At 51.2% G+C, this 18,427-nt stretch overlaps 1 protein-coding gene across 1 annotated transcript in view; it reads left to right on the top strand.

Moving 5' to 3' along the window:
* The first annotated feature begins 376 nt into the window (after positions 1-376).
* Positions 377-18,427, top strand: part of RNF43 (ring finger protein 43) — a 68,882-nt gene continuing 50,831 nt past the window's right edge. Inside the window, exon 1 of the mRNA XM_054166979.1 lies at positions 377-887. Within this exon, the coding sequence (XP_054022954.1) occupies positions 651-887 (237 nt within the window). The 5' untranslated portion in view covers positions 377-650. The remainder of the gene's footprint in view (positions 888-18,427) is intronic.

The following is an 18,427-nucleotide window of genomic DNA, read 5'->3' as shown; positions in this document are numbered from 1 at the left end:
TGCAAGAAGTGCCTCCTGTATGATTGCTGGGGAAGAGACCGATAGCTGCAGATAACATTCAAGGTGAAGAGATTGAGCCTGCCTTGTGGGAAACGCTGGCAGGAAGGTGAGGTGTCTCTCTGGGGCGTTTGAGATGGATCTGCTGAACCCGTGGATCTTCTTAACTCTGGGCCAGGAGACACGAGGACACCGCAGCCGTAAGGAGATCTCCCTGTGCCTCATCTCCGTGGGACTGAGGAGTTCCTAATGCTCCCTGCTGTTCCTGCATATCCGAACTGATTTCTTGCTTGCAACCTGTTTCGCTGATCTTTCTGGATTTATCTGCTGGAGGAGGGACTCCATAATTCAGGATAATTTTTTTTTCCCCCTTCTCGTTTGTTTGTTTAAAATATGCCTTTGAGCTCCCAGCGGCCTTTGAGCACGTGGCACCGAGGAAGAGAACCGGCGATGGCGAGAACCGGAGGAGTTGCGCGGTGAGCAGCGCTGGCGGCCGCCGAGCCCCTTCTCTCCTCTCTCTCCCTGCTCGCCGGTCGCTGGGACCGCTCGCTCCGACGCCCGCCGAGCTTTGCCGCCGGCAGGAGCCCGCCGCAGGGTGAGGACGCGTTCCTGAGCGGTATGTGTGGCCGGAGCCCGCTGCTGCAGCTGGTAGCATGAGTGCTGGCCCCCAGCTGCAGCTGGCTGTCCTCTGGCCTTGGCTGCTCATGGCGACCCTGCAGGCAGGACTTGGCCATACGGGGCTGGCGCTGGCGGCGGCGGTCGAGTCGGAGAGGGCGGCGGCACAGAAAGCCATCATTAGGGTCATCCCCCTCAAAGTGGAGCCCATCATACTGGAAGGGGAGTTCGCCAACGTCGCCGAGGTGACGCCGGCCGAAGGGAAACTGCTGCAGGTAAGAGCAGCTCTGTTTGATCCGGCTCCACCTGCCCTGCCTTCCGCTCCCATCCTCTCCTCCCGTGCCTCTCTTTGCTGCTTCAGCTCTCGTCGCGATGCTTTTGGGTTTGATCTCCTGGCTGCAGATCTATAACCAGCGCAGCGAGGTGTTGTTCATGTCAGCTGTCCACCCGTGGGGGTCATTCCTTTGTGTTCCTGACCCCTCCAGCCCCTCACGAGGTCCCGGGGCCGAAGGGAGGGTGCGGATGGTTGAGCCTCCACCCGGTGACGATCTGGAGCCGTTTTTCACGTTGAATTTCGGATGTGGTCGGTTGATCCCATGAAGATTAGCGCCTATCTTAATTGATGTTGTAAAGCTGAGTGTGTCGAGTCACATGTTGAGACGCCAAACGTCTGGCAAACCCCAGGATTTCTTCATTTCTTGCTTGCTTTTGGTGAAGTCCGTGAGGTTTTCTGCACACTTCTGCTGACAGCTGGGCTTCTGTTCCAGCTCAAATACCCGTCCACCCTTTGCCCTCCAGAATGTCTCACCCTGCTAGTTGCTGTCTTGTGTGTTGCCTGTGCATGGAAGTTGAATTTTACCCATACAGTGGTGTCCCCACCATCTATAATTGAAATTACTGCTGCCTTCTGACCTTTACTGAGGAGAGAGAGCATTTGACCATCTTAACCATGAGGTACAGATGCTTCCAAGAGGCAGAGCTGAGCTATTAGGTGGACAGAACCACGTTTTGAGCTTGGGTTCCTGAGCCCTGGTGCTTGCTCCCTCATTTCTGTAGGCAATTTGCTTGACAGTCGTGTGCTTTATTCTGGAGAGCACCAAAATGATCAACTCAGCTGCATCAATATCCAGTCTCGAGGTTTTGCATGGCTTTCCCCAGCCTTGACTTTCTGACTGGGGGCTGTTTGTAATGTGAATTCAATTTGTAGCTTGGGAGTCTAAATGCAAGTCACACAGTTTTTGTGAAGACAAGAAAAGGAAGAAGAGTTGAGCCACGGTCTGAACGTGGTCACCTCTCTGAAAATGGGCAGCTTGGGCTGTTTCTAAAGCCTGGAGGTTCCACCTCAGCATAAGGAGGAACTTCTTGATTGTGAGGGTCACAGAGCACTGGAGCAGGCTGCCCAGGGAGGTTGTGGAGTCTCCTTCTCTGGAGCCTTCCCAGCCCTGTCTGGATGTGTTCCTGTGCGACCTGTGCTGGATTCTCTGCTCCTGCTCTGGCGGGAGGGGGGGTGGGGGTTGGACTCGATGACCTCCAGAGGTCCCTTCCAACCCCTGACATCCTGTGAGCCTGTGTTTTCCACGCCTCCTGAGCTACTCAGAACGAAAGCTGTGCTGTAAAATTATATTACTAGGTTGGGGGGGGTGGGGGGGGAAATGCCTTAGCCAAATGCACTGCAGGTCCTGTTCTGTCGTGAGGCAATGTCCAGGAAAGTCAATATTTATTCCTTACAAAAACTACAGTGGTGTTGCAACTGAGCACAAAGTATAGAGCATGGACCTCTTAGAAATGGGAAGGTGATAACCACTGCTGGGTGAGGTGTGGATGTTTCTAACCCAGATGCAGGGATCCCAGTGGGGGCTCTGGTGTCGCCCGCTGTCACGGCAGCACGAAGGGGGACGCGCCGACCACGAAGCCGCGAGTAGTGTCGGTGTTGAGGGGTGGACTTCAGCCCTTCAAAATCATCCTCAACGTGGAGAGGGCTGGGGAACCACTAATCTAATCTGTGGAGTTTGTGTACACAGATACTGACCTGCACTGTATATGTTTTTAGGCCTTGATTCCGCCCCTCTCTGTGTGCGCAGGTGATCGTTCCTATTCCCTATCCCACTGAACCCAGCGTGGAAAATCGTCCAGCTCTGGTTCCAGATGGCACTGTTGGGCTTGGGGGGGTGGGGTGGGGTGGTCAGGCTGTGCCTTCTGCAGCAGGATGTTTGCCTGGTGCCAGGCACTGTGCTCTGGGAAAGCTTAGTCAAGTGTACCTGTGACCTGTGTGTGTGCTTTACAGTGTAGTTTCCAACTCCACCGCCACAGATTGAAACTGGGACTGGAAAATGCCATTTAACATTGCTTGGGTCCTGCCCTAGCACCAGAACAAGAGGACACAGCCTCAAGATGTGCCAGGGGAGGTTCAGACTGGCTGTTAGGAGGAAATTCTACACAGAGAGAGTGATTGCCCATTGGAATGGGCTGCCTGGGGAGGTGGTGGAGTCACCATCATTGGAGGTGTTTAGGAGGAGACTTGATAGGGTGCTTGGTTGTATGGTTTAGTTGATTAGGTGGTGTTGGATGATAGGTTGGACTTGATGATCTTGAAGGTCTCCTATTCTGTTCCTATTCTATTCCTATCCTATCCTATTCTGAAATGGGAAACAGAGCTGTAACCATTAAGGTACAAAATGGGTAAGAAATGAATGGGAGGAGCTCTCTTTAGTTTGCATTTAGAGAGCTGTTTATTAAATACACCTGGGTTAGGCTTTATTGGGCCATCTCATTTCACACCTGGTTGTCAGCATCCCAGGCCTGCTAAAATTTTAGGTCACCTGCTTAACTTTGATGTCATTGGGCCTCCTGTTAAGTAAGCCTGTTCCACACCTGCACAGTTGGTCCCTCTATGTAATTTAGCCACATAACATCATCATCTTTCCAGTGAATGAGCTGAGATGTCTGGGTGTTACACCACTTCTTGACAGATCTACTCCATTGTGCCAGGCCCTGCAAGATGCACTCAGCCCATCACAGAACACAAAGTGCAGAGCTTAGCTTGGGGAAGAAGAGGGGCTGGGTGCCATCCTGTTTTCAAAGCAACTCTCTCATGAGGGTAAGGGGTGCAGGGGTTAGCCCTATACACAGGTGAAGTTCTCTTTAACTTACTGTCTTCAGAGTATCACATTATCACCAAGGTTAGAAGAGACCTCAAAGATCATTGAGTCCAACCTGTTACCAGAGACCTCACGACTAGACCATGGCTCCAAGTGCCACGTCCAATCCCCTCTTGAACACCTCCAGGGATGGGGACTCCACCACCTCCCTGGGCAGCACATTCCAATGACGAACGACTCTCTCAGTGAAGAACTTTCTCCTCACCTCCAGCCTAAACCTCCCCTGGCACAGCTTGAGACTGTGTCCTCTTGTTCTGGTGCTGGTTGCTAGAGAGAAGAGACCAACCCCTTCCTGGCTACACCCACCCTTCAGGTAGTTGTAGAGAGCAATGAGGTCTCCCCTGAGCCTCCTCCTCTCCAGTGTTCTGCTCAATCTGTCTTTAGGATTACAGTCAGAGCTTGAGAGGGCAAATCCTGCATGTGAGTGTTGGAGCCTCACCAAATGTGCTTTTGCCAGAACCTGTTCTTAGTTTCACTTCTCCCTGCCATGTTCTCCAGGGTCATTGAGAGGAATGGACTTTGATCACAGTGTGTTACATTCCTAGAAGCTAGCTTCCAAAACCACCTTCTTTACCTGTGATAAAATAACCCCAGTGCTGAATTCCTCCTCACACCCCTCGGCCCCGTGACCAGTTCTGGTGGGAAAGCTCTGGATTTTCAGTCTTGCAGGGTGCTGAATGGCTCTGGGTGAGGGGGGCAGATGCCAGGCAGCTGCCCAGGACCTGCCTGCCATCCTCCCCTTTCGGTTAAAGCCAGGCAGCCTTACCTCTGGCACTCAGCACGATGCAGTATGATGCAAAGGGAGAGGAATTTCTCAAGTAGGCAGAGCCACTTAAGACTTTATAGGTCAAAAAACCAACACCTCAGACTTCTTACAGAAATCATCTTCAAGCTTGTTCAGAGCTCCAGCTTGTCCAGGGAGCACATGCTCTGAGCATTAACTGTTGCTTAACACAGCAGAAGCAGCGCTGTGAACTAGTTTGCAGCTTCCAAAGGGCTGGAGGTGTAGATCTGTCCAGCTTACTGCAGTAGCCTGAAAGAAACTCCCAGGGCAGACAGAAAATAGCCTGGTATAAAGGATGGGAGAGCCAAACCTTTTGCACAGAGAGGTTGCAAAGAGCATGGTTAGATCTTACTGATGAAGAGCAACCCATGAGCAGCTGAGGGTTCAGCATGGTCCTGCAAGCTTCAGCTCCTCTCACTGTTTGCCTGTCAGCTCCCTTCAGCGTGATTGCTAACATCCCAGCCTCTGCTCCTGGTAGTTCTGCTCTTCTGTTAGTTGACTTCAAGGAATTAATCTTGGTTTCCTTCTTGTCCATGCTTCAGTTTCCACTTGATACAGAGAGAGTTGACAGTGTTATTTTGAAGACAGGGAAACAAGGAATGCCTTGGAAAGCAGAGAGCCACTCTAGAGACTTGAGGGAAGGAGATGTGGATGACACCAGAGTTCATGTGCAAATCTGCTTTGGGGAGAAAAGAAACCCCAAACCCCAACAACATTCTATTTGCTAAACAGTTTAGCAGTTGCAAGAGGTTTTTGTTAGAGTGTATACAGAAGCACACCTAAGGAACACTGAGAGTTAGTACCTTCTTGTTTCAGAGATTCATAGAGTGGTTGGAAGGTTGGAAGGGACCTTAAAGATCAACCAGTTCCAACCCTCTGCCATGCAGAGCTTTCTGCACCTTGTGTGGAGCACGCATGGGTCTGGTGATGGGAGCTGTGAGAACCAAATTCAGTCATGGGTTCATGGAATGGGTTGGGTTAGAAGGGGCTTTAAAGATTATCCAGTTCCAACCAACCTGCCATGGGCATGGCCCTACACCTTCCACCAGCCCAGGTTGCTCAAGGCTTCATCCAGCCTGGCCTTGAACACCTGTAGGGAGGAGGCATCCACAGCCTCCCTGGGCAGCCTGTGCCAGTGTCTCCCCACCCTCACTGTGTCTGAGTGTGGGTAGCTCCAATCTTTTATGCAAGGAGAAGGAGGATGCTGATGGGATGTGTGGATCATTAGTCTCAGGTTGTGGGTCTGGTGTTTTGGGAGTAGTGTTCAAAGTTTGGGGAAAATCCCCACCAGTGATGTTTAAAAAGAGAAGGCTAAAGGCAAACCACTGTGTTTACTGTGGAGAAGGCAAAGTAATCACCTGGCCACGTGTAGAAGTACCATGCAGAGCTGGAGAGCAGTGGAACAGGCTCCTTCTGCAGCAGCCAAAGGTACACATTCACTTTTCCCCACAGGAATTACTTTATCTCAGGTCTCACAATACTCTGGTTCATATATCTCAGCAGTTCCAGAGCTGATTGTGGGAGAAAGTCAACTTTCACTTGCCCACTGGACACATTGCTTTTCCTGCACTTGGAAGGCCAATCTTGAGAACACAGGGCAAGCTCCCTAAAGGCTCTGAGCCCCAAAGGCAAGGATTAGCTTCTTTCCTCTGCCCCCACCCCAGAGAAATAGATTATTTAAACCCCATGATTTTTAAAGTCAATCTTCCCTGTGGGGTGAGAATTAGAGGAGGGGGTCCTGAGTCACCCTTTTTAGGTGCTGTGTACAATTCAGAGGCTGAAAACCTAACAGAGGTGTGTTCAGAGTCAGAATGGTTTGAGTTGGAAGGGGCTTCTAAAGGTCACCCAGTCCTGCAGTCAGCAGGGATGTCCCTCACTGGATCAGCTTGCTGTGAGCCTTATCCAGCCTCACCTTGAATATCTCCAGGGATGAAGCCTCAGCTCCCTCCCTGGGCAACCTGTTGCAGTGTTCCTCCACCCTCATGGTGCAAACTTGTTGCTAACATCCAACCTAAATCTGCTCTTCTGTAGTTTCAAACCATTGCCCCTCATCCTATCCCTGCAGGCCTTTGGCAGCAGTCCCTCTGCAGCCTTAGTACCATAGTATCAGTCAGGTTTGGAAGGGACCACAAGGATCATCTAGTTCCAACCCCCCTGCCATGGGCAGGGACACCCCACACTAGATCAGGCTGCCCAGAGCCTCATCCAGCCTGGGCTTAAACACCTCCAAGGACAGGGCCCCAACCACCTCCCTGGACAACCCATTCCAGGGCTTCACCACTCTCCTGGGGAAGAACTTCCTCCTCACCTCCAGCCTCAATCTCCCCACCTCCAGCTTCATTCCATTCCCCCTAGTCCTATCACTCCCTGAGATCCTGAGAAGTCCCTCCCCAGCCTTCTTGTAGCCCCCTTCAGGTACTGGAAGGCCACTGCTCAGAGCCTTCTCTTCTCCAGCAGAAGAATGGGGACTGTTGATAGCAGCAGTGCTAATTAGGCCTTAAAACTGCTACAGTGAAGGTTGAACCAGATGATCCTTGGGGTCCCTTCCAAGCTGGGCATTTTGTGAAGCCAGCATGGGCAGCCTGGAAATGGAGAGTGTTTCCCATGTTGCAATGCTCAGTGCCACTGGGAGAATTATCATCACCTACTTAAAACTGCTTATAAGAGTTACACTCCCAGCCTATAAGAAAGTAAATAGATTAGTAGTCTTCTATACTACTAGCTCCTGGATCAACAAAAGGATGTTGAGTGCATAATGTTGACAGAGATCAAAGAAGTGGGAAAGTCTGAGCAAATGATAATGGGGACTTAAATTACCTGTGAATAAAGTGGTCAGATAGCACAATGAGAGTCAGTTCAAAGCAGCAATTTCTGCCTCTTGGAACAGCCTGTGCTAGAGTACACAGAGAGAGAGAGATTCTTGACTTAGTGTTAAGTAATGGGCAAGAAGTGAGTCAAAAGCTGGCAGTCATTGAGCCACTTGTGTTGGCTGCAGCATAATAAACCTTGCTGCCTAAGTACCCAAAAAAAAAGAGGAACCAGAAAGCTCTTTAGATGTGACATGGGCACAGCTTAGAGTCAAAGCAGTCTGGGAAGCATACAGAGCATTGACTCAAAAAGGTAGAAGTACCCCATCCAGACAGCCTGGGTGGTGTCCAAGGAACCAGTTGGGCCAGGCAGATCTACTAAAAATTGGACAGACAGAATTGGTAGAGGATTGGGACTGTGTGTGGAATAACCTGCAGTGTAGAAAGGCTGAGACCTGGGGCTGTTCATCCTGAAGAAGAGCAGCCTGAGAGGGAATCTGATTGATGCTCAGCAAGAGCTAAAGAGTCTGCTGGAGGGCAAGAGGATGGGGCCAGACTCTTCCCAGTGGTGGCCAGCAACAGGACAAGGAGCAGTGGGCACAAACTGGAACCCCAGGAGGTTCCATCTGAGCTAGAGGAGAAACTTGTTTGGTGTGAGGGTGCTGCAGCCCTGCAGCAGGCAGCCCAGAGAGGTTGTGGAGTCTTCTTCTCTGGCCATTGTGATCCTGGGCAAGCTGCTGTGGGTGCCCTGCTTGAGCAGGAGGCTTGGACTGGATGATCTTGAGAGGTCCCTTCCAACCCCACCATGATGGCATTCTGGGATTAGTAGGGTCTTAATATAGGCCTGGTGCAGAGTCGTGGGTCTCAGCTAGAGTTAGCTGCTAGACAAAGCTGAGCTTAGAGGCTGTTTCTGACCTTCCACCCCTTTCTGCAGGACATGCAGAGGTTGAGTTGGAGCTGTGATCAGTGTTTTCTCTGTTTCTGATCTAGGAAACCTCTGGTGGGAAACTGTTCTCAGTTTAAGGAGGAGTTTGAAGACCCTTAAAGCTAAACCTGCCATCTCCCCAGTGCACCATCTGGTGCTGGTGATTGTCCCACTAGGATTATTTATGACATGTATGGCTGTAGACCCATCCTGAACTGAAGGTTTTCAGTACTGACAAGGTCACAGATCTGGAGGCCCAAGCAATTAAATGGGGCAGCCATGAATAGGAGAAACTAACCCAACTGCCAGAGAGCAAAGATTGGTGGTCAGAAGGCTAAATCAACAGGGCTGGAGTGAGTGAGTGACAGTCAGCAGAGGACTTGTAGCCAGGCACACCCATCCTGGAGTACAGCCAAGGAGCAAGTGGACATTTCCCAAAGATAAGCTGGCACAGGGATGAGATTACAGGAGAAGGGAAACAGGCCTCAGTGGTTCCTGTTGGCTGTGGCCAGGCTGCATTTGTGGCTGAGATGGTTCTGAACCCTTGGAGGCATTGCTTCTGTGCTGTGCCTCCATGAAATGAGAGCTTTGCTCAGCACTGTGTGCAGGTTGTGGAGGGCTCTTGAGAGCTGGGTAGGAAACTCACTGCTGTTAAACAACAGCTTTCAGAATTGTCCCAGTGACAGAAAGACCACAAACTTTGTGCCATCCAAGAGAACTCTTTTGTATTAGGCTTTTACTTTGGGCACAGATGGAGCTGGAGTTCAATGTGTTCTAACTCTGGGTTTTTCCATGCAGAGCTTCCTGCGCCGCGTGTGGAGCAGGCATGGCTCTGGTGATGGGAGCTGTGAGAACCAAGTTCAGTCATGGCTTCATGGAATGGCTTGGGTTGGAAGGGACCTTAAAGGTCATCCAGTTCCAACCAACCTGCCATGGGCATGGCCCTACACCTTCCACCAGCCCAGATTGCTCAAGGCCTCATCCAGCCTGGCCTTGAACGCCTCCAGGCAGGAGGCATCCACAGCCTCCCTGGGCAGCCTGTGCCAGAGTCTCCCCACTCTCACTGTAAAGAATTTCTTCCTAATCTCCAGTGTAAATTTCTCCTCCTTAAGCTTCAATCCATTCCCCCTCATCCTATCACTCCAAGCCCTTCTCAAAAGTCCCTCCCCAGCTTTCTCGTGGGCTCCCTTCAGATACTGGAAGGCTGCTAGGCTAAAATGGCTAAAAGCTTGCTGTGGGCTTCCCCCCCAGAGCCTTACTGTAAACTGCACTGCTTAGGCCACACCTTGAGTCCTGTGTCCAATTCTGGGCCCCTCAGTTTAGGAAGGACATTGAGACCCTTGAAGGTGTCCAGAGAAGGGCATCAAAGCTGGGGAGGGGTCTGGAGCACAGCCCTGTGAGGAGAGGCTGAGGGAGCTGGGGTTGCTTAGCCTGGAGAAGAGGAGGCTCAGGGGAGACCTTCTTGCTCTCTCCAACTCCCTGAAGGGAGGTTGTACACAGGCAGAGGTTGGTCTCTTCTCCCAGGCAAGCAGCACCAGAACAAGAGGACACAGTCTCAGGCTGTGCCAGGGGAGGTTTAGGCTGGAGGTTAGGAAGAAATTCTACACAGAGAGAGTGATTGCCCACTGGAATGTGCTGCCCAGGGAGGTGGTGGAGTCACCATCATTGAAGGTGTTTAGGAGGAGACTTGATAGGGTGTTTGGTTGCATGGTTTAGTTGATGAGGTGGTGTTGGATAATAGGTTGGACTTGATCTTGAAGGTCTCTTCCAACCTGGTCTATTCTATTCTATTCTATTCTATTCTATTCTATTCTATTCTATTCTATTCTACTTAGTCTGGAAACAAATAGGTTGTAACCTAGGAGGAAAACAAAGCCAACCAAGCAAGCAGAATGGAAAGCATGCAGTGCAGTTTGATCTTCAGGATCATGACAAACAAAAACCCAACCCCATGGGTGTAGAATCAAATAAATGCCATTTGGGTTAATAAACCAAGCAGAGCTGCAAGCTGAAGCCCAGCACAGGAGTTCAGAGCACACTCAAGCAAAGCCTGTTTCTGTTTTATCACCCTTTTGGGCTTCCCTCCAGTCTGCTCCTGGAGATTAGATACAGAGAGGAGGAGGAGGTAATAAAGTCGACCTGAGTAACGTGAATGGCCACGGTGCTATCTCCTGGCATTGAGCTCTGTGATGATGATGATGATGGTTGTTGTTATTTTGGTGAGAGCTGTTTGTTTTCCTCCCCCTCTTCTTTCAGCAGCTCTAAGGAACAGGAAGCTCTGTGCTGCCTTTCATTTGCCCACACCACTTGCAGTCTGCATTAAGGAATCATAATCACATCTCATGCTTCAGAGCTTTGGGCGTGCTGCCAGCACGGGGCAGGCAGGAGTTGGCCAAGAGATGTCTTGAGACCTTTTCACCTTTGTTTTGTTGGTTAGTTTTTTTTTTCCCCTCTTCCTGGGAATCAGGGATTGGCCTTACCTCAAAACAAGGCATTAAACCTCTAGGTCAGTGTTCAAAGGTAGCAGAGGGAGTATTTTTTCTTGCTGAGATATGCTTGGGTTGTATGGGTTACTCCTGTGCAGCTTGCCAGATCTAAGTGGAAGAGTCTTTTTCTCCCTGCAGCCACCCCGTTCAAAGAGCTGAAGTTTTGGGTGTGTATCCTCTCCCTCTGCAGCTTGAGACATGAATCATCTGCCTAGATCAACCCCTGGGTTCTCACCTCATCACTTCCCTCACCCTAAAGGGGCTAGTTAAGGGCATTAGGTGCCCTTTGATCTCTCTTTTATTCTTCATTCCAGTAATTTGGTCTCCAGTGATCAAATGGGTTCATCTCCTGTGTGTTGTAGGACAGTGGCAGAAATGGGGTGGATGGATGGGCATGCACAGAGCTTCAGGCTGCTGAGCTGATTCCTCTGGCCATGAACTACCTGGAACACATTATGAGGATGAGCAGAGGGCTGAAGCTCCTCTGCTGTGAGGACAGACTGAGGGAGTTGGGGTGGTTCAGGCTGGAGAGGAGAAGGCTCCCAGGAGACCTCATTGTGGCCTTCCAGGATCTGCAGGGGGCTCCAAGAAAGCTGGGGACGGACTTTTGAGGGTGTCAGGGAGGGACAGGACTGGGTGGGATGGAACAAAACTAGAAATGGGGAGATTGAGATTGGATGTGAGGAAGAAGTTGTTCCCCAGGAGGGTGGTGAGAGCCTGGCACAGTCTGCCCAGGGAGGTGGTGGAAGCCTCATGGCTGGAGGTGTTTGCAGCCAGGCTGGAGGTGGCTGTGAGCAACCTGCTGTGGTGTGAGGTGTCCCTGGCCATGGCAGGGGGGTTGGGACTGGCTGAGCCTTGAGGTCCCTTCCAACCCTGACAGTTGGGTGATTCTAAGGTTTTTAGCAAGCTGAGTTGTGACATCTTTGTTTGGAATGTGAGTAAAGCACTTTGGGAAGTACATGTGCTGCTATGTGAATCCTAGAGCAAAACTGCTTGCAAGGATAGAATTTGGACTTCCTACTTCTAAAGCACTTCAGCAGGTGTTGTTTTGTGGGGTCAAAGATTCACATTAGGTTGGTAGGGACCCTCAAAGGTCATCTGGTCCAACCCCACTGCAGGCAGCAGGGACACCTCCAATTAGAGCAGTCTGCCCAGGGCCACATTCAGTCAGATCTTAATGTCTCCAAGGATAGGGCCTCAACCACATCTCTGGTCAACCTGTTCTAGTGTTTCCCCACTCTTACAGTGCAGAACTTCCTCCTGATGTCCAACCTAAATCTCCCCTTCTCCAGTTTCAAACCATTGCCCCTCATCCTATCTCCACAGGCCCTTCTGAACAGCCCCTCCCCAGCCTTCCTGTAGCTCCCCTTCAGACATGGAAATACAGCTGTAAGGTCTCCCTGGAGCCTTCTCTTCTCCAAGCTGCCCAGCCCCAATTCTTTCAGCCTGTCTTCATGGGAGAGGTGCTCCAGCCCTCTGCTCACCTTTGTTTTGTTGGGTCTTTGTTCAGCTGGGTGGATTTGCTCCAGGCTGCCAGTGCATTGCTGTGGAAGGGATGTGCCAACTGCAGAAACTGGGAAAGAAAGACATTGGGATTGGGTTGGCTCTAGATAGGATGAGCAGCACTCCAGTCCTGCTAGAGACACGAAGCACTTTTCCTTAGCAAGGCCAAAAAGACAATCATAGACCAGAGCAGGTGTAGTGAAGACACTGTCTGCAAAGGCATTTGGGACAATGGCCACATGGTAGAGCAGAAGAAACAACTCAAGGAGATCTAGGTAGGGAATGAAGAATGTTGGTTCTTCCATTACAGAATCAGAGAATCCCAGAATGCCAGGTTGGAAGGGACCCCAAGGATCATTTGGTCCAACCTTTCTGTGTCATAGTGTAGTTGAAATGAGCTGGCCCAGCACCCTGTCAAGCTGAGTCTTAAAGCTGTCCCAGATAGGGAAATCCACAGCTTCCCTTGGGAGATGATTCCAATGTGCAGCTGTTCTCATGGGAAAAGATTTTCTTCTGGAGACCACTCAGAATCCCTTCAGCAGTAACTTGTACCCATTGCCCCTTTCCATGGCATTCCTTGTACAAAGGGAGTCTCCATCCTCCTAGTAGCCACCCTTTATGTACTAATCCATGGTAATAAGGTCTTCCCTAAGCCTTCTCATCTCCAGGCTGAGCCAACCCACCTCCCTCAGCCTTTCCTCATATGGGGTTGCTCACAGGTTGAATTTTGTGGGGGATCCTGCACAGAAATGTGGCTTTCAGATTGTTCAAATACAGAGAACCTCTCTGAGGAGTATGAAAGTCAAACAGTGAAGTGGACTGAAGTGAGGTGTCCCTGCCCATGGCAGGGGGTTTGGAACTGGCTGATCCTTGAGGTCCCTTCCAATCCTGACAATTGTATGATTCCTTGCTGCAGGACCTGCTGGGCATGCTAACAGTGCCCAGAGCCTCACATCACACTGGAACTAATGAACAGGAGAAGACTCCCATCAGTGACCCTTCAATAGCCAGTCTCAGGTTTGCCTCAGCACTTGGTGGCTGTCATGAAGACAAAGCAGCATCTCCTCTAACTCCTTGGAGGGGAGTTGGAATCAGAGGGTAATGCTTTGCAATTTGGTCTCTCCAGACCAACCTTTCATTAAATTAAGGCAGTTCTGTTCCAAAATAAGTGGCACCTCACAGAGATCCTGAGGAGATTAAAAGGGTTCCCCCTCTTCCACTGGTCATGCTCTGCCTCAGTCACTCCTTTCTTCCCTGGGTGGAAGCTGCTTGCTTGCAGCCATGCTGTGGCTGCACTTTTGTCCTGGAATGTCAGGGCTAGAGGCTTATGTCCAAATATTTCCCTGAGGCCACAGAATGTCTCCAGCCTCTCCATTACCCTCTAGTTCATCTGCTCTCATTCATATAAGCATGAGATGCCCCAGGTCATGTAGTTTCATTCAGCTCTTTGCTTCTCCTCTTCTCCTCATCTCGTTCAGCTCTTTGCTCCTACCTCATTGGTAGGCTGAACATGAGCCTGCAGTGTGCCCAGGCTGCCAAGAGGGCCAATGGCATCCTGGCCTGCATCAGGAAGAGTGTGGCCAGCAGGAGCAGGGAAGTCATTGTGCCCTGTGCTCAGCACTGCTGAGGCCACACCTGGAGTCCTGTGTCCAGTTCTGGGCTCCTCAGGTTAGGAAGGACATTGAGAGACTTGAAGGTGTCCAGAGAAGGGCAAGAAAGCTGGGGAGGGGTCTGGAGCACAGCCCTGTGAGGAGAGGCTGAGGGAGCTGGGGTTGCTTAGCCTGGAGAAGAGGAGGCTCAGGGGAGACCTTCTTGCTCTCTGCAACTCCCTGAAGGGAGGTTGGAGCCAGGTGGGGGTTGGTCTCTTCTCCCAGGCACCCAGCACCAGAACAAGAGGACACAGTCTCAAGCTGTGCCAGGGGAGGTTTATGCTGGAGGTGAGGAGAAAGTTTTTCCCAGAGAGAGTTGTTAGCCATTGGGATGTGCTGCCCAGGGAGGTGGTGGAGTCCCCATCCCTGGAGGTGTTCAAGACGGGAGTGGATGTGGCCCTTGGTGCCATGGTTTAGTCATGAGGCCTGTGGTGATGGGTTGGACTTGATGATCTCTGAGGTCTTTTCCAACCTTACTGATTGTGTGATTCTATGATATGGCAGACCTTCACCAGGCTGGTAGCTCCTGTGGGCTGAGGGAGCTCAAGGGGCAGGAAATGCAGTGCTTGTGGGAGCTTCAACTGCAGCTCCTTAGGGAGCTGCTGGTCAGGGAAGCAAGATGAGGAGAAGCCAGGCTGGGCCTTGGCTTTTTCCAGGAGCTCATTCAAAACCCTGCTTTTGAAAAGCTGCTCTGTACCAGTGACAATAATGTGTCTTGTTCCTGCAGAGATGCTGAGAGAGAGGCCAACCTGCTGTGGGTTTGGTTCAGAAAGGGGAGTTCCATGAAATCAAATAAGGCTGTGAAAAAGAAGCTGAGAGGGCAGCTCAGGAGCCACAGCCTGGCAGCTGGCATGAAGGTATTTAAGGACAGTACAGTGGGAAGTGAGATCAAATGGACCTCCCCAGAAAAGCCTTGAAAAATGATAGAAGCATAGCTGTGCAGAAGGGTGTAAGAAAGTGTGTGGGAGCAGCTTGGAAAAGCAAAAAGGCTTGGTAGAAGTGCAAGAAAAAACCCAAACCAGAACAAAAGGGAACAAGTTAAAAGCATGGGAAAACCTTAATGAAGGGAGGAATAACTTGGAAATGAGAACTCCCCCCAAGAATGGATTCTCTTTGGTCCCAGAAGTTTGCCTGGTGGTCTGCAGGCCCCCTGTAAAGACTTGAAGGCTGCAAGATGCACTCAGGGCAGCTAAACTCCCAGCAGAAAAATGAATGCAATTCTTTCTGTGCCTTGGTCTGCCTCAGGCTTCAGATGTCTGCAGATAAGATGCTGATGGGGACAGAGCAAATGAACATTATCAGTCTCTGGGCCCAGATGGTATTCCCCCAAGAGGTGTAGAGGATGAAATTGTTGAACTATTAACTGTGAACTCTGCTTGCAAATCCCTGGAAGGCAGCTGATGTGCTACCAGTTTTCCCCAGGGCAGTGTGCTGTATGGAGTGAGCTGGGAGAAACCATAATGAGGAGTTCAATGAGGGGATGTGGATTGAAGGAGTCAAAGATAGATCAGTTCATGGAATCATGGAATTGTTGTGCTTGGAAAAGCCCTTGAAGCACATCCAGTCCAACCATTCTCTGACTCTGCCAAGGCTGGGGCTAAACCATGGCCCTCAGCACCACAGCTCTGCCTCTCTGAAACGCTGCCAGGGATGGGCATTCAACCACCTCCCTGGGCAGCCTGTGCCAGTCTTTGAGAACTCTTTCAGTGAAGAAGTTTCTTCTGATGTCCAACCTAAACCTCCCCTGGTGCAACTTGAGGCCATTTCCTCTCATCCTGTCACTTGTTCCTGGGGGAGAAGAGACCAAGCCCCACCTGGCTCCAGCCTCCTTTCAGGAAGAGCCAGAAGGTCACCCCTTTCAGCCAGAAGGTCTCCCCTTTCAGCCTCCTTTCAGGGAGTCCAGTTCTGGGCTCCTCAGTTTAAGAAGGCCATTGAGACACTGGAAGGTGTCCAGAGAAGGGCAAGAAAGCTGGGGAGGGGTCTGGAGCACAGCCCTGGGAGGAGAGGCTGAGGGAGCTGGGGTTGCTTAGCCTGCAGAAGAGGAGGCTCAGGGGAGACCTTCTTGCTCTCTCCAACTCCCTGCAGGGAGGTTGTAGCCAGGTGGGGGTTGGTCTTTTCTCCCAGGCAACCAGCACCAGAACAAGAGGACACAGTCTCAAGCTGTGCCAGGGGAGGTTTAGGCTGGAGGGGAGGAGAAAGTTCTTCCCTTAGAGAGTAATTTGCCATTGGGATGTGCTGCCCAGGGTGGTGGAGTCCCCATCCCTGGAGGTGTTCACAAAAGGCTTGGATGTGGCACTTGAAGCCATGGTGTAGTTGTCAAGAGGTGTTGGGTGACAGGTTGGACTTGAAGATCTCTGAGGTCTTTTCCAACCTTATTGATTCTCTGATTATCATTTCCTCACCTGTGCTCCCTGCCCCTGGCTGTTCTTCAGTGCAGTAGTAGTCACCTGATGAAGCAGCAACCCAAACAGTGCTGCAGGTTCCTGTTTTTCAGAGCAGCATCTGCTCCTTAGGAAGCTTCAAATGACTCTCTGCATTCTGACTCTTACTTGTTCATCTTTGCATCCAGCCATGGCCTGCACACTTACAGCCTGGAACCTGGAAGAGATGGAAGAGGAAACCTGGGATTCCTTGAGAACTAGAACAGTAACTTCAAGCCCAGTAGCAGCAGCCAGCCTCGTGTGTACCTCAGCTACATAGGATGAGATATGGAAGCCTGTGGTTGTAAGCCTTCTCTACTCATTCAGGCACAGAATGGCTTAGGTTGGAAGGGACCTTAGAAATCATCTACTCCAGCCTCCCTGCCATGGGCAAGGACACCTCTCAACTTGACTTGGTTGCTCAAGGCCTCATCCAGCCTTGCCTTGGGCACTCCCAGGGAGGAGGCATCCACAGCCTCTCTGGGCAACCTGTTCCAGAATCTCACCATCCTTGTACTGAAGAAGTTCTTCCTCAGCTCCAGTCAAACCCTGCTCTTCCTCAGCTTCAAACCACTTCCCCCTTGTCCTGTCTCTAGACACCCTTATGAGAAATCCCTCTGCAGCCTTCTTGTAGGCTCCCTTCAGGTGTTGGGAGGCAGCTCCTAAGGCCTGCAGTGATGAGCAGTGATGTATCAGTTGCAGCAGAGCAGATACCTGAGCAGCTCCTTCTGTCCATCTGAAGAATGTGCAACTTTCTTTGACTCTATGGTCCTCAAATTCTGTATGGAGCTTTGGTAGAAGAGTGCTGACCTCTATCCAAGTGTGGAGCCTTGAGCAGGATCTCACCATCCAGGCAGTGCAAGAGCAGGAGCCTGTGGCAGCTTGTTTAACCTTCTCACCATGTGGTTAATGTGGCTTTCCTGGTGGCAAGAAGTTCTGCCAGAGAGCAAGAAAGACCCACTGCTGTCTAACCTCTGGTGTCTTTATTCCCCCTTCCCAGATAAGGTTTCTTAGGGCCTTTCCTGAGGTCATATCTGAGTTTCACTGGAGCCAGAAAATAGCCCTTCACTGAAGCCCAGACCTTGCTGGACACAGTGGTATGTCTCCAAAGACATTTGATGGCAAGCAGACCACCTCCTTCCTGTCTGCACACAACCAGACCTGTCTGGTGGCCTCTGTTCATTTGTCTCCTGAGCAAGGAGATAAAGAGGTGCAGTGATAATGGTAATTGCATAACACAGGATCAGGAGGTGAGCTGATCCTGCCTGGGTGCTCCCTGCCTGCAGCCACCAGCAGGTTCTAGCAAAGGTCAAGCTGTACAGTAGCCACTCCAGAGGATGTCTCCATCCTTGACATCTGGTGTGTGGAGTTCCATTCAACTGGAATACTGCATCCAGGTCTGGTGTCCCCAGCTTAAGAAAGACACAGAGCTGTGGGAGTGAGTCCATGGGAGGGCCTCCAAGATGATCCAAGGGCTGGAGCACCTCTGCTGTGAGGATAGGCTGAGGGAGCTGGGGGTGTTCTGCCACTTACTTGTGGCAGAGGCAAGGAGAGAGGTTGCTGCTCAAGAGTTACCTTCTCAGCATGCATGGCATCATGACTGCTGAAAGAAGAGAAGCTAAGGTGACAGTAATCAGGCTGCTTCGAGATGTGTAGTACAAATCCACATGCATTGCTCTCTGTGCTTCCACTGAGGTCTTGTGTGAGGGAGGAGTTGTGGGCACATGATGAGCCAGTGTTCACCCACGTGGCCAAGAAGGCCACCAGCACCTGGGCCTGGAGCAGCAATGGTGTGGCCAGCAGGAGCAGGGCAGGGATTGCCCTCCTGTGCTGGGCACTGGTGAGGCTGCACCTTGAATACTGGGGTCACTTTTGGGGTCCTCACTACAAGAAGGACATAGAGGGGCTGGAGCAGGTCCAAAGCAAGAAATGAAGCTTGTGAAGGGTCTAGAGAACAGGGCTGGTGAGGGGCAGCTGAGAGAACTAGGATTGTTCAGCCTGGAGGCTGAGGGGAGACCACCTGGCTCTCTACAACTCCCTGAGAAAGGAGGCTGGAGCCGGGTGGGGGTTGGCCTCTCCTCCC

This window comes from Dryobates pubescens, chromosome 13, assembly GCF_014839835.1.
Source record: "Dryobates pubescens isolate bDryPub1 chromosome 13, bDryPub1.pri, whole genome shotgun sequence".
Lineage (NCBI taxonomy): Eukaryota > Metazoa > Chordata > Aves > Piciformes > Picidae > Dryobates > Dryobates pubescens.
Note: the sequence above shows the minus strand (reverse complement) of the source record. Positions and strands in the feature narration are given on the sequence as shown.